This window comes from Podarcis vaucheri (genome assembly GCF_965113315.1).
Source record: "Podarcis vaucheri genome assembly, chromosome: 17".
NCBI lineage: Eukaryota > Metazoa > Chordata > Lepidosauria > Squamata > Lacertidae > Podarcis > Podarcis vaucheri.
This window is the reverse complement of record NC_138755.1, coordinates 16,339,883-16,354,529: the sequence shown is the minus strand read 5'-3', so window position 1 is coordinate 16,354,529 and position 14,647 is coordinate 16,339,883. Positions and strand designations below refer to the sequence as shown.

Here is a 14,647-nt window from a genome sequence, read left to right as displayed (position 1 = left end):
CTGCCCTTTTCTCTGCTACAACGCGCTCAGTTCAGCCGCCCGTCACCCCAATCCTACAGATAAGAGTATGTGTCCCCAGGTTATTGGCCAAGCAGCTGTCCATACTGCTTTCACCTTTTCTCTCTCTTCATTTGAGTGATCTGATCCGTTTGTTCACGGTACTGTCAACCCCCAAAGCCTTCAGCCTTGAGTTACTTTCAGCCATCATATTTATCTACAGGAAACTTGGATTCTTGTCAGCTATGTCTGCACCAGTAGATACATTTGGGAGATTTTGAACTTGAGGGGGAATACTGGAGAATATGGAATGTGTGAAAGGCTTTCTTTAAAAAAATGAAAACTTGTTTGATAGTAATTTCAATCAAATATCTCCTTTAAGGATGTGGGATGTTTTCATCTACATGTTCATATCAGTTTTGGTATTTATAGTAGAAGTTAAATGTAACATATTTATATTGTATGATTGGTGGAAATAAAGCAGCTTTTGTAACATTTTACAAGTGGAGGGCTTCGTATTGGTATTTGATATCAGCAGATACTGCAGAAATGCCCCCAATACTTGACCATTTAATTAACAACAAGCTGAATTTTTCATACTTTATAGATCTTGATTTAATTATTGCTCTGGGACTACATTCATGTGATCTGAAATATGTCTACTCAGAGTAAACTCCACTGAGTTCAGTGGGACCTATTTCCAGGAAAAATGTTTAGGATCAGAGCCCTAGAACTATGTGAGTAATATACTGGTTAAATAGGATGTAGCCTGATGATAACTAAGATTTCCTGGCTTCTCTTCTGTGTCTGGAAAGATGTTATAATACAATTTTTGTTAGAAGCACCATTCCTTTTATAAGGCTTTTGGTCGTAGGAAACAAGCTTAATGTTGGAGCAGCTTGAAAGCAAAGACTGAACTTTTTGGCCCATTTTAGCTCAATCTTACAGTCGTAATTTTAGTTCAGATTAGGAAAAAATTCCAGTACGATGCATTTGCCCCATTGTCACCAGGCAGTGAGTTTGCCAGTCTGTGAACATCCATAATATGTGTGATAACAAAATAAATCAGAATACAGTGGTACCTTGGGTTACATACGCTTCAGGTTACAGACTCCGCTAACCCAGAAATAGTGCTTCAGGTTAAGAACTTTGCTTCAGGATGAGAACAGAAATTGTGCTCCGGTGGTGTCGCAGCAGCGGGAGGCCCCATTAGCTAAAATGGTGCTTCAGGTTAAGAACAAGTTAAGTATGGACCTCCGGAACGAATTAAGTACTTAACCCGAAGTACCACTGTAGTTTTTAATTTAAACACTTTCATATGTGCTAGAACAGCCTTCCCCACACTGCTGTCCATGGTGCTATAGTTCAAACACGTGAAGGTCAACAGGCTGGCTTCTTTAGAAGACTACCACAAGTGGCTCATGGGAGCATTTTCATGACGCCTCTGGAAAATCTTGATGTATATGATTCGCTGACTATTTTCTATTCACCAGGCTTCCGTTTGGTGGCAGGTCAGGTGCCGATGCTTGTATTAAGAAACAGCCACAGTTGATGGTTCTGAGAAGAAATTGGTGATTAGATTAATTCTCCATCAGGATTACTCTTCAGATGGGATTTAGGCAAATTGAATCAGAAGCCTGGATGGTGACAGTGAATATCTATTAGAGTGCAAGGGGAAAATAATAGGCTATCTGGATTTTAATGAATGAAGTGAATATCTGAATTCTCGCTGTTTCGCGTTAGCATATGGTAAGAAATACGTACAGTACACCAGGAGCTATAATGTAGATGCTGGACAGACTCTGTATTGCTCCAGATGAAAAATTGAAAACTTCTGCTGTGCTGGGAATTAGGCTCCATTTATGATTTGGACACAGATAGCACATTTCCTTGGGGGTTTCAATATTACAGTATAAAAACTGTGTCTGGATACTACTGTATTTATAATCTTTGAAAATCTTTCAGCCTATGTTGAAATTTAGAATATATATATATATATATCAGCCAAATGGCAGTGGGCAGCATCTTTCCAGCAGCTGCTCATATAATTCTGAAAAGGCAAGTGTCTATAGACCTGATTCACATAACTAATATAGAAGCACATTTCGTTTTAAAGAGTTGCTGCAGTATAGCAACGTAGTGTGCTGATCCAGAGCTGGCATAGGGAAACTATTTGTTCTTGCTCTTGAAATGCCTTTTGGGTACAATCACATAGTTATTTCCATACAGTATATGATAGATGTTCAAGATTGTTTTGGCAAGAAGAAGAGAAGAAGAAGAGTTTGGATTTGATATCCCGCTTTATCACTACCCGAAGGAGTCTCAAAGCGGCTAACATTCTCCTTTCCCTTCCTCCCCCACAACACTCTGTGAGGTGAGTGGGGCTGAGAGACTTCAGAGAAGTGTGACTAGCCCAAGGTCACCCAGCAGCTGCATGTGGAGGAGCAGAGATGCGAACCCGGTTTACCAGATTACGAGTCCACCGCTCTTAACCACTACACCACACTGGCCCTCTCAAGAGGGCAAGCACATAGAACCTGCATGGTACGTGCAACCAATTCTATTTTGGCAAAAGAAAATAGGGAAATCTCTTCAAGGAGATGCTTTTTTCTGCTGATTGTGAAGACAGAGACTGTGCTATACTGTGAAGTTCAGGTCTCCTAAATCACCACCATATCTAAATATTGATAACAAAAATGAGAGTTTTTTCTTGTTAAGAAGAAGAAAGCTTCCTAATATTGAGTCAAGCCATTGGTCCATCTAGTTTGGTATTATCAATCTTCAACACCAGCCAATGTCCAATGATCAGACATGATGTGTCAAGGGGCTGTCAGGAGAATGCAGATCATCCACAGGTCAGGAAAATGACTGGGCAGGGGGGACGTATGATACTGGATCCATAACCTAAAGGGGGATCCCCATAAGTGGTCTTGAGAGGGGCATCACAAGGCACTGGCCCAAACTCAGGATTTTGAAATTTTCTTACCTTTAATTGTTGAATCTTTTCTTTTTCTGGCTCTCAGGGATGACAAAACATAATTTGGTCAACATTTCCAGAACTACAGATAGCATATAGGTAAAGGTAAAGGTACCCCTGCCCGAACGGGCCAGTCTTGACAGACTGTGGGGTTTGTGCGCCCATCTCACATTTATTGGCCGGGGGCCAGCGCTGTCCGGGGACACTTCCGGGTCACGTGGCCAGCGTGACATCGCTGCTCTGGCAAGCCAGAGCCGCACACGGAACGGCGTTTACCTTCCCGCTGGTAAGCGGTACCTATTTATCTACTTGCACCCGGGGGTGCTTTCGAACTGCTAGGTGGGCAGGCGCTGGGACCGAACAGCGGGAGCGCACCCCGCCGCGGGGATTCGAACCGCCGACCTTTCGATCGGCAAGCCCTAGGCGTTGAGGCTTTAGCCCACAGCGCCACCCGCGTCCCCACAGATAGCATATATAACATTTTAAAAATGTATCCATGGGCTTTGTGATAAGATTTCTTATTTTACCCAGTGGTATAGTTCAGCAATCTTATGTTACTGGGTGTGTCCAAAATGTGGTGAATTCTGACAATACCAGCTGAATTTTGTGAAATCTTGACGCTAGTTATTTACTTCTTGGTTTTTCGGGAATACCCATGCTAATCCTGACAGAAAGATATAGGTAACTACCAGCATTAAGCATTAGATTTCTAGTCCTAGTCATTCAATTTCCCCCCACCCTGTGATTACCAACATGTGAGGGGGAGATTAGGGACAGTGGCTCCCCCCACACTTTTCCATTGGTGTCCCTGCATCACACACGCCCCTCTTCTGCAGCCTGCTCTACCCAGGTGAGCTCCCTGCACAGTTAAGAACCCTGGAAGATTAGGGGGGAAACCACAGTTTTAATTCTTGAACTTCTTGCATGTTCTGTTGCTGATTTGGTAATCTTTCTGTTTTTTTGAAATTGTAAATCACCCTGAATATTATTATTATTCAAGAAGACGGCCAAGACATTTTTAAAAAACCAGTATTTTCATGTTTCTGAATATTATGCTGCTGAAGCTCTGGAACTGAGTAGTGTAAGGCTTAAGCATGCTTCAGTTTAAAGCACCAGGAACCATTTGCAAAACTGGATTAGGCTTTACCAGCTGCACTGGCTCCCGGTGGAGTACAGGGTCAGGTGTAAGGTGCTGGTTTTGACCTTTAAAGCCTTATGCAGCCTAGGACCCACACACCTGCGGGACCTATGGGACTGCCTCTCCTGGTATCCCCCGCAGAGGACCTTAAGGTCCATAAATAACAACACTTTGGAGGTCCCAAGCCTCAAGGAGGTTAGATTGGTCTCAACTAGGGCCAGGGCCTTTTCAGCACTGGCCCCGACTTGTTGGAACGCTCTTTCACAAGAGACCAGGGCCTTTCGGGATTTGACATCTTTCCGCAGGGCCTGCAAGACAGAGCTGTTGTACCTGGCCTTCGGCTTAGACTCACTCTGACCCCTTATATGGGATTTGGCATATAAATTTTACTTTGGCTTTTTTGCTGGCCCATGTAGGACCAGCATGGATATCTGGCTCGGGTGAATATCTGATGTTTCCTCCCTTTATGGTCTTGATTTATGGGCTACTACTAAAATGAGGCTGCATTTTAAGCCGTATTTTAATTAACTTTTTTTCTATTACGTTTTATTGTAATTTAGATTTGGTGTTAGCCGCCCTGAGCCCGGCCCTGGCCGGGGAGGGCGGGATATAAATAAAAAAAATATTTATTTATTCATTTATTTATTTTCACATATTTTTGTTGAGTCTTTAATTTTATGTCTTACTAAGATCGCAAAACCTTTGCCATTCAACTGTAACCTGGCGGGGGATAGTATACTAGCTATACAAATACTCCGCTGCTTGTGGTATCAGCAGTTTTAGTGCTGTTCTCCAAGTACTGAACCAGACTAGTGGTTCTTAATTTATTATTTGCCAGTAGATCAAAGCTCAGACTGACAAAGCTGAACAAAAATGTTAGTGGACTTTAGCTAATGCTCAAAATGTATTTTCTGAGAGAATATCAAATAAGGTCCATAAAAGTGTGACCTTTATTTCTAGGTCTTTGAGGACATTAAAAATTCCTGGGAGCTGAAATGCTTTAAGGAAAGTTTCATGGATACCGTCTACAGTAGAAATATGCTCAAAAATCTAAATGTAGAGGTTTTGAGTTAGATGCTAGAGTTTGAGAGGTACTGCTTTGTTTACCAGTGAAATGCATAACTGTAGGTTCCTGGTACTTACACCAGGCTTGACCAAACCAAAGGCTCCACATTTCCTGCCAACCAGAGGGTTCTTTTCCTCTAACCTTCTCTTCTGGATTTAAGAAGAACTCTGAGATCTGAGGGTACACAGCCTCGGGCCAAGGTCCCAGCCTCAGTTTGAGTTCCAATTTCAAGCCCTGCTGTCCCTTTGGGATCCTCATTACAGGGTTTTTTTTGGGGGGGGTAGAAATTGAAATATGCAGGCTATACCCTTAACATGCCCCTATATCCACAAAATAATATCCTCTCATTTATCAATGCATGCATGAGCAAAAAAATAAATCAAAGATGTTTCATCCAGACCCATAAGTGTCTCAGAGACAAGAGACTATGTTAAAATAAATGAAGAGTTTTCCATTAGTTTTCCATGAACTCGTCAGAACACTGCCTTGCTCTTTCCGTTTGCTGATTTCCGTTTTCTGCTGTCTTTTGTCTTCTTCAGCCCATAGTGAACTGCTGACAAACTGTAAAAATATCAAAGAAATAAGCTGTTCTCAAGACGTAGTAGGAAAATTACCATAGGAGTAGTCTTTTGTAACTATTGATTTCAGATTACCCAAATCTCAGATTGTGAAATGAGTAAAGGGAAATAAGAAATGGATTTTCAGAATTAGAGAAATCTCTTTAGATATGTTTCAAATACGTTTACAACTCCTCCCTGAAGAACATGTTTTGAATAAACCAAAGGCTTGAAATTAGAGTGCTTTACTCAGCACACCAGTAACCATGCTTCATAATACTGTAATCAATTTTATATGTGGTTCCATGCTTTGTACAAGGGAGGCATTCATTCAGTTTTTCTGTACACATACATTATTAGGGAAGAAAATGTACTGAGCAAAAAAGCCCGTTAGTCTGTGTTCTAAACTCCACGGTTCAAATCAATGGTGGTTTGGCAACTGGGTCCTTCCCTGGGGCTCACACTCCTTCCCTCTTTCCCTTGTGTTTGGGTTTCCTCTTCCACTTCCTGATTTTTGCTACCCATATTTTGCTGCCACATCTGAGCTGGCAAATTGTAAGTTTGTAAACTCGTTTCAAAATCATTATTTGAAGACACTGTGCTAATTCTACTTTGCCAGTGTAGATGTCATGGCAAGCTATGACTGGCGAAAACATAAGACATGGAAATGGGAGGTAATGAGCCAGTGGACGCTCCCAATCACCAAACTCTGATTTGGCACCCAAATGGAGAACTTCATTGATCAATCCTTGTTTGTTTCATACTCCTAAGGTCAATCCTAAGGTCAGTGAGCAAATAGCACCATCCTAACTTTGTATAGCTTACAAATTTTGTGTACGACTCATATTCTACATGTCACATCTTAGAATAAGATAATCTGCATGGTGACTCATTTTAGTGGCTAACAGTATAGCCAGTGATTTTCTGTTGCTCTTTTATGAAACCACTGGGAAAAGAAACCAAAGGGATGGGTACCTATGAGGTTCCTCCCCCCCAAAATGTCCAGTTTGGTTCTTTTCAATAATAATTAAAAATGTCTGTAGAATGACCACCTACTCCGTGTGGCAGGAAATAAAAATTAGTGTAGTTCTCTTGAGTTTTCCAGCTTCAGGCTGAGTTCCCATCTTCTCTCCCTCTATCCCAAGAGTGACATTTAGAGTGAGTGTCACCCCCTCCCTTATTATAGACCGCAAACAATTATTATCATCTTACTTCTGGCTGGCTCACAGCATCCATAAATAAAGTGATTACTGTTATAAACAGTGCTAAGTGTATGCATGCCAAAAGCTCTTGCTATTATTCATTTTTATTTTTATTTTGCAACTAGTGCTCTGTTGAAATTGGACCATCCAGCAGAGAAGAACCAGTCTGAAAAAGTCCTAGGAAACTTGCCTCAAAGGGCACCTTCCATTTGGCTCTTGAAGGCAGTAGAGAACACAACTGCTGATGGCCAGAGTGGCAATACAGATGTTTTCAGTGGTATTCCCCTTAATGTTACTCAGAGCAGACCCACTGAAATTAATGAGCATGGCTAATTTGCATCAGGTAATGCCAATGGGTTTACTCTGAGCAATACGTAATGAAACACCATCCTTTATGACACATTAAACATGAATGCATGCAGGAACAAAGATTTGGAACTTGGTTACTCTTTCACCCTTTATTCCAAATCCCTCTGTGTACCCTGAAATATGAAATGGTGCATTTCAGTGGTGCTCTATCCTGTGGGTTCTGTAAGTAGTCCCCCTCATAAGCCTGTTTTTCTGTCACGTGTAGCAATGCAAACACTTGACTGGCAATGTTGATGGTTGTGTTTTCCTTAGCAATGGCTACTCCTGGAACCAGGGGAGCCACCTCGCCCTCAGGATTGTGGGTACCTGCTGTCGTAACACAAATGTGTGATGTGACGTCACATGTCCACATTGCGGCAGCCGTTCCTCTTCCTCCTACTCTCCACAGCCAGCAAAGCACCCTTTTCTGTGGAGAGGGGCTCACACTCGGAGGCAGAGAGACACTGTCTCAGCGTCCAAGCCCCTAACCCAGAAACGGTGCCTCATCGGTTGGCTGTGGAGGGCAATTTCTCTCTCTGAGGCAGCGCCACTGCCACCTGCTGGCTTTGCTCATTGACTTTGTGGGTGCCTGACCCTCACAATTAGATTATTGTGGGTGCCCAAGCACCCACGGCCGCCTGCAGTTGGCTCCTGCGCTTGGAATTGTGCTACAGAAGACCACCAAGCTGTTCCTGTGCTTATTGACACATTTATTTGAAAAAGAAATTACAGATAGCAAAAATAGTCTGCTATCTTGCACAGTTATTTATTTCAAGAAAGTGTATACCCCTCCATATCAGCCATGTTCTCTGAGCTGTTTACAATTGAATTAGTGGGAAACTGCTGGATGTTCACTAAATTATTGAGTGTGGTGACTCCCCTTTCTCTATTCTACCATATTCTTCCACCTTTCTGCTTAAATCTTTTTCATAAAAAACTTACTTGTTCTTTAACCAGACTTTGGCTCTCATTTGCTGCCAATGCTAAGCCATTGCTTTCAGCTGACAGATAATACTTTTGTTTTGATCATGTCTGAATGCCAGCTGTTTAAGGCCGACTGAATATTTCAGGTGTGATCTCTCTAAAGCTGCGCAGAAATTCGCCGTTATTTATGTAGTTCTCTCTCTTTTCCATCAAACCAGTATGAGCTAGTGCTGCTGGTGAAACTGTTTGATCATTCCCTTACATACTCAGCATTGAACTTATTAGCTACTTAAGAAGGATTGGGTTGGTGAGTTTTCACAGGGGGAATTCTATCTTCTGTAGTACTCTAGTGGGAAAATAGATCATGAGCCTCTAAAACATATGTGCGCCTCCATTGTAAAAACTTCAAGCTCTTTGCCATTTAATTATTTGCTACCAAAATTAAAAACATATTCAAAACTGCAATGCTTCCCTTGTGGCACTGATGGTCGGGGAACACTAGGGATAGTTTTACAGTTACCATGAGAATCAAGCACAGGGGAAAACAAAAACATCAGTGGAGTACGAGTTATTAAAGTCCTGCCTGCTGATTAGCCATTTGGGCTGCAATCCAGTATTCAGTTAGAGGTGCTTAAGAACAATTGAAATCAATGTGCTGGATTGCAGCATTGCCCTCCAGTGCTATAGATCTAGCAACAGAAGCAACATTATGCATCTCTTTATCCCTGGAGGCAAATCCTCTCTCTAGTTTCTTACTTTCAGTGTTGGAGGTTGGAAGTTTGCAGTGCGGCCTTGATAGTGTCGATGGGCCCAGAAGGCCCGTAGCATGTAGTGAATTGTAACGGGACCATAGCTTTGCTTCCTTTCTATCCCAGACAGTGCTACACGAAGAATAAATAGTGTCCTTATTTTCCAGGGACAGTCCTGGATTTAGGGAAGCCGCCCTGGTTTCTGATTTGATCCCGGAAAGTCCCACTTTTCCTTAGGATGTCCCTATTTTCATCGGAGAAATGTTGGAGGGTATGGAGTTATGCGGCCCCTGAGCCAAGGCGATAAGTACCGTATTTTTTGCTCTATAAGACTCACTTTTTCCCTCCTAAAAAGTAAGGGGAAATGTGTGTGCGTCTTATGGAGTGAATGCAGGCTTCGCAGCTATCCCAGAAGCCAGAACAGCAAGAGGGATCGCTGCTTTCGCTGCGCAGTGATCCCTCTTGCTGTTCTGGCTTCTGAGATTCAGAATATTTTTTTTTCTTGTTTTCCTCCTCCAAAAACTAGGCACGTCTTGTGGTCTGGTGTGTCTTATAGAGCGAAAAATACGGTAACTATACAGCCTTAAGAAGACATCTGAAGGCAGTCCTGTATAGGGAAGGTTTTTTAAAATGCTTAATGTTTTATTATGCTTTTATATATGTTGGAAGCTATCCAGAGTGGCTGGGGCAATCCAGTCAGGTTGGTGAGGAGAAGGAGGAGGGGGAGGAGGAGGAAGAAGAAGAAGAAGAAGAAGAAGAAGAAGAAGACTAAGTCCCTATTTTCATCAGAGAAAAATTGGAGGGTATGAAATAACTGTATTACTCTCATCAGGAAGCCAATCTACTTTGGACTGGTTTTGAGAGTTTGTTTCTGATATTGGGCCTGTCTCAGCTTATCAAGGACCCAATTCATGTGATGAGACACAACCTCAACCTGGTCTTTGCTACAAACCGAGGATCTGTTGGTCACTGGTCTGTTGGTCAGTGGATTGTCAGGTTGGACCATTCCCTGGTGGGATTTGGAATGTCACTGGCAAGGGGGTTGCATCCCTGGAGTCTTAATGAAATCCGGTAGATTCCTGATTGCTCTGCTGGACTTCCTTGATGACATTCTGCTGAAGCCCTGGACTCCCTGTGAAATGGTGGTATTGGAGATGGAAAAGAATAGATACTGGAATCTGCAATGCCTGTACCAGAAGGCAGTCTAATACAGATAGATGCTGGAGATGTAATGCTGAAAAGCACTTGTTGAGGCATATGATGTGGCTGTATCCAGTGTACTATATACTTTTTGGTCTGAAGCTGTCCATATGTTTGTGACTTCCATGTCCCTTTTTCATCTTGCTTTGTTTTTCATATTCTTTCTTAAATTTGACATTTAACAAACAAACTTGATTGCCATTTTCTCAACATGTGAAGATACACTAGGCTTTATGGAGTGGTAAAATTTAATGATGGCTAAGGACTATGATCTGTGATCTTCTTATATTGTTACATGTGTTCTTCCCTTTTTGTTGCCTGAATTTTTAACTTTATTTCAAAATAAATCCCATGTTGTTGTTGTTGTTTACTCATGAATAACTGTATGAATCTTATCACTAATAGAAGCTTGCTCCAATGAGGCAACATCTGGCATTTGATGTGCATGTTTATGATGCATTATCTTTTCTTAGGTGCTATTGCAGGTTTTAGGCTGCAAATCTATTTAAATGGGAGTAAATCCTAAGTAACTCAATTGAACTCATCCTATTGAATGATTAGGTATGCACCGTTAACCCCATTGTGGAACCAAAGTTTAATATCTAGAGCAAAACACGGGTCTAATATTAAGGCAAATTCAAAAGAGGATAACAGCTGTGGCAGCTTTTGGGGACTGTAGGCAGGGTTTTGTTATTTTTAACTTAATTACCTCATGTGGTTTCTCATGTTGAGGTTCTTTTAAAATAGGGTGGTTTATTTATAGACCTGTCTTGTTTAACACATCAAACTTTGTCCAAAGTCAATCCAGAACTCTGCTCTGTTCTATTCTAGGGATGTTATTAACATACATATGCCAAACAAATGGGGTGTTTATTGATTACACGCATGTGTGCTTGTGCAGTTACACGCCTATATGTCATGTGCAGCCTACTATCTTTTGATTATGACTTCTACCCCAACTGCAGCCATGCCTTAAAGCATTTGTGATGTGCCAATATGAAGACCAAAGGCGTTGAAAGGTGATCTGGAAATGTACTGATCATTTATTTCTTTATTTCACTTTCCTTAGAGTTTGGCCACAGAGTTGCAGTCTAGTGTGAAAGAGATGAGAACGCGAATCAGATGTAGTAAAAAAATGCAAGAAAACAAAAAATGCAACAGCATTTCCAAAGCATCTGTTCACCGAGCCCAGCACGTGGCAGCATCTATCCTTAATATTTCAAAGACTGATTTAGACAATTTACTTGATGTTGAGGATGATGAGGTAAGCGACCAATAACACCTGGTTTTGCTAAAAGGAAGCCCCCTCTTTTGCTGGTGTGGATTGGCATAGCTCCATTTAACTCAGTGGGCTGCAGCAGTGTCACTTAGACTCTATAAATTTATTCTCCTCGTTCTCTTCCTCCTCTTCTGATTTCTTACCCACCCTTCACCGTAAGGTTCCACCAATGCAATAACAAGATTAGACTGGGTGTGTGTCATGGATGCTTTAGCTAAGATTATGTGATTGGGTTATTGCTTGTTTGTATGGTTTATTCTTTAGCCTTTTCTTCTCCCTAAGATGTCCTACAAGGCAGTGGGTACAGATTTTTCATTGGGATTTCTTCTGGAAGCCTTTCTCATGAATGAACATAGCGGAGGTTGAGGACCAGAGTTTTCCAGGTTGACAAGCCCCATCTGCCCCTCATTTCTCTCCACAGCACATGTGGAAACTTCCTTCTTGATCATTGGACCCACAATTGTTTTCATCTGCTCGAACCCGTCTTTGCATGCAGGGGATAGCCAATTTACTTCCAGTAATGGATTGTAGCCTCAATTTGGGCCCTTCTGCATGTTTTCTTGATCACTGTGCTCTGGGCCTTCCCTGTTTTTTTCTTGCCTGCCACCGCTCAGAAATGAGTGACAATTTAAATGCAACGTATTTCATACCCTCCAATTCCAAGTAAACTATTCCCCCAGTAGTAAGTATGGCACTCCAGACACAGAATTGATCTTTGCCTCCTTGGACAGATGTGAGTCCAAAATAACACCCCAGGCTGCACACCTGGTCCTTTAGGGGCACAGGCATCCCATTCAGGACCAGGGAGCCCCCCCACACTACCTGTCCATGTCCCCCAGAAACAGTACTTCAGTATTTTAGGGATGTAGTCTAAATCTGTTGGAAAGGTTGAACTGCTCATGAATAAATGGGCAAGGTTTAAAAGAACTTATTCCACAGATCCTTGGGGAGTTTGGAGTTGCCCCTCAAATGCATCCCCCATGCTAAGCTCCAAAAGCCACATGTTTTGTGACAGAAGTTCTGTAACCACTGCCCATCAGCTGTGGAGGTCCACCGATTGTGCCTTGAGAAGCCACAGCCCTGACATCCAAGTTAACAACACGGTGGAGCTATACTGAGGGTTGGGACTGCATTGAAGGAAGCCCTGCTTGATATTGCCTGGGACAGAAAAGTCTTCTTTCTCTACTTCTTATATCCCTTGAAATGTCACTGCTAGTAGACAGGGTGATCTGGCTGACAAGGGGTGGCAGGCCCCAACTTCTGCACCCTGTAATAGAGGAAATGTTGTGCACCAGTGTGGTGTAGTGGTTAAGAGTGGTGGACTCGTAATCTGGTGAACCGGGTTCACTTCCCCACTCCTCCACATGCAGCTGCTGGGTGACCTTGGGCTAGTCGCATTTCTCTGAAGTCTCTCAGCCCCACTCACCTCACAGAGTGTTTGTTGTGGGGGAGGAAGGGAAAGGAGAATGTTAGCCGCTTTGAGACTCCTTCGGGTAGTGATAAAGTGGGATAGCAAATCCAAACTCTTCTTCTTCATCATCAATATTTATTTATTTTGGTGTGTGTTTTTAGGAAACACAACAGATGAAAATGGAATATGAAAGCGACAAAGAATGGATGGGCTACTTACAGAAGCTTCTGGAAGGACAGGTGCTTGGTTTTTGCTATATCATCAAGTATAACCATGGCTATAATTTGTTTATTTCATGGCATGCAGTTGCTTATCTACTGGAAAGATGCTGTTTTTACACAATATTGTCCAGAAAATATATGCTACACTTGCTGACTTCCTCAGCTATGGGGGAGAACACTCTTGTTATCACCCACCTTTGACAGCTAAGATGGGGAGAGTTCAGTTTCCAGTGTGAAGAAGGCCAAAGAGTCTCATTTACCTCCTTCCTGTGGGATCCTTCCCATTGAAAAAGGAGAAATTCGTCAAAGGCTATTTGCATGGTAGATCTGGAGTGATTTCCCAATTCCTGGTGGGAGAGGAGCCCGTTATCTGAGTAAGAAACAGAGTCCTTCTTTTCCGAGGAAATGGCTGGCTGGTCCAAAAGCTCTGCTTCTTACTCGCCTACCGGGAGCCCTTCCTACAGAGAAATAATTGATAACAATGATGCCAGGTGGAGGTCCCTATTTGGATTTCCTATTTTCCAATGGGAAGCTGCATTGGCCAAGCCAAAAGCGGTGATCAGTGCACATCTCACCTGGCCTCCTGTGATGTCACCTTGCTCCCCACTCCTAGTGGCACCTGCAAGGTGAGAAGCCACTTACTCAATACGGCAAAGGAAGACAGGCGGAGGGGCTGGAAGAAAATGTCATCCCTAGCTAAACTCAGCCCCAAATGAACCATTCCTGCTTACGTTTTGGGGAAAGAAGGGAAGTTGAATACCTTAGGCAGAGTTCACCTAAATCTGAGAGATTCAAGTACAGATTTAATTAAAGCGCATTTCAGTATCTTTTTACAAAAAAAAAAATCTATTGAAAATTTTCAAGGGTGTTTCCTAAACATCCTTTTCTCTTAAGCTTTTGAGACTTCACATGAGATGGAGGAAAGGTTAACACCATATTTGTTTGAGCTAATGATACATATGGAAAATAGAACATCTAGGGAGACAAGCCTACATCTCGGCAAACGTATTAATTAAATTATTGAGTCTATCTATATCCATGGTGGAGAGAAAAGGATCTGTTCCCTCATAAGTCTTAGGAAAAAGAGATTTTTTTTTTTATCATGTGCCTTTAAAGTTAGTAGTTGATATGGACACCTGAGGAGTTCATGGGTTTCTGTGACCTTTTACTATGGACCTGTTTCCAGTCAATTCATGTTTTCCTCACAGCCAGACAGCTGTTTATTACCGTGTCTTCCCGCATTCTCTACAATATTTTCTACTGAGACCTCAAGCAGCTTGTTAGTGGGAAGTAAATATTGATTTGGCATCCTGTCAATGCAGAAAGAATGAAAAAATTTCCACCAGAGGCCCCTCAAACATTTTCCTATCGACATTTTCTGGGCAGAGTGGAAGGCTGCATAGAGGATGACAAGGCTGAGACTAGTTGAAATCCCTGAGGGGTCCATTGAGACTGCCACTGTGACCTGTGTGATACTTTTTCTTCTCTTTCAAGTCTTTTTTTTTAATACACACACAAGTCTGCTGGGATGCTCCCCTCTTGTAAGTGATCAAGGGCAGCTTATTGGCAGGTGAGAGC

At 42.3% G+C, this 14,647-nt stretch overlaps 1 protein-coding gene across 3 annotated transcripts in view; it reads left to right on the top strand.

The window, feature by feature from the left end:
• CNTLN (centlein) overlaps positions 1-14,647 on the top strand; it is a 172,862-nt gene that overhangs the window by 148,119 nt on the left and 10,096 nt on the right. For all 3 annotated transcript variants that reach the window (XR_014214775.1, XM_082204580.1, XM_082204581.1), the window contains 2 exons: positions 11,228-11,422; positions 13,010-13,087. Coding sequence is in view for 2 of the 3 variants with exons in the window: in XM_082204580.1 (XP_082060706.1) it covers positions 11,228-11,422; positions 13,010-13,087 (273 nt within the window). In the remaining variant the exon portion in view is untranslated. The remainder of the gene's footprint in view (positions 1-11,227; positions 11,423-13,009; positions 13,088-14,647) is intronic.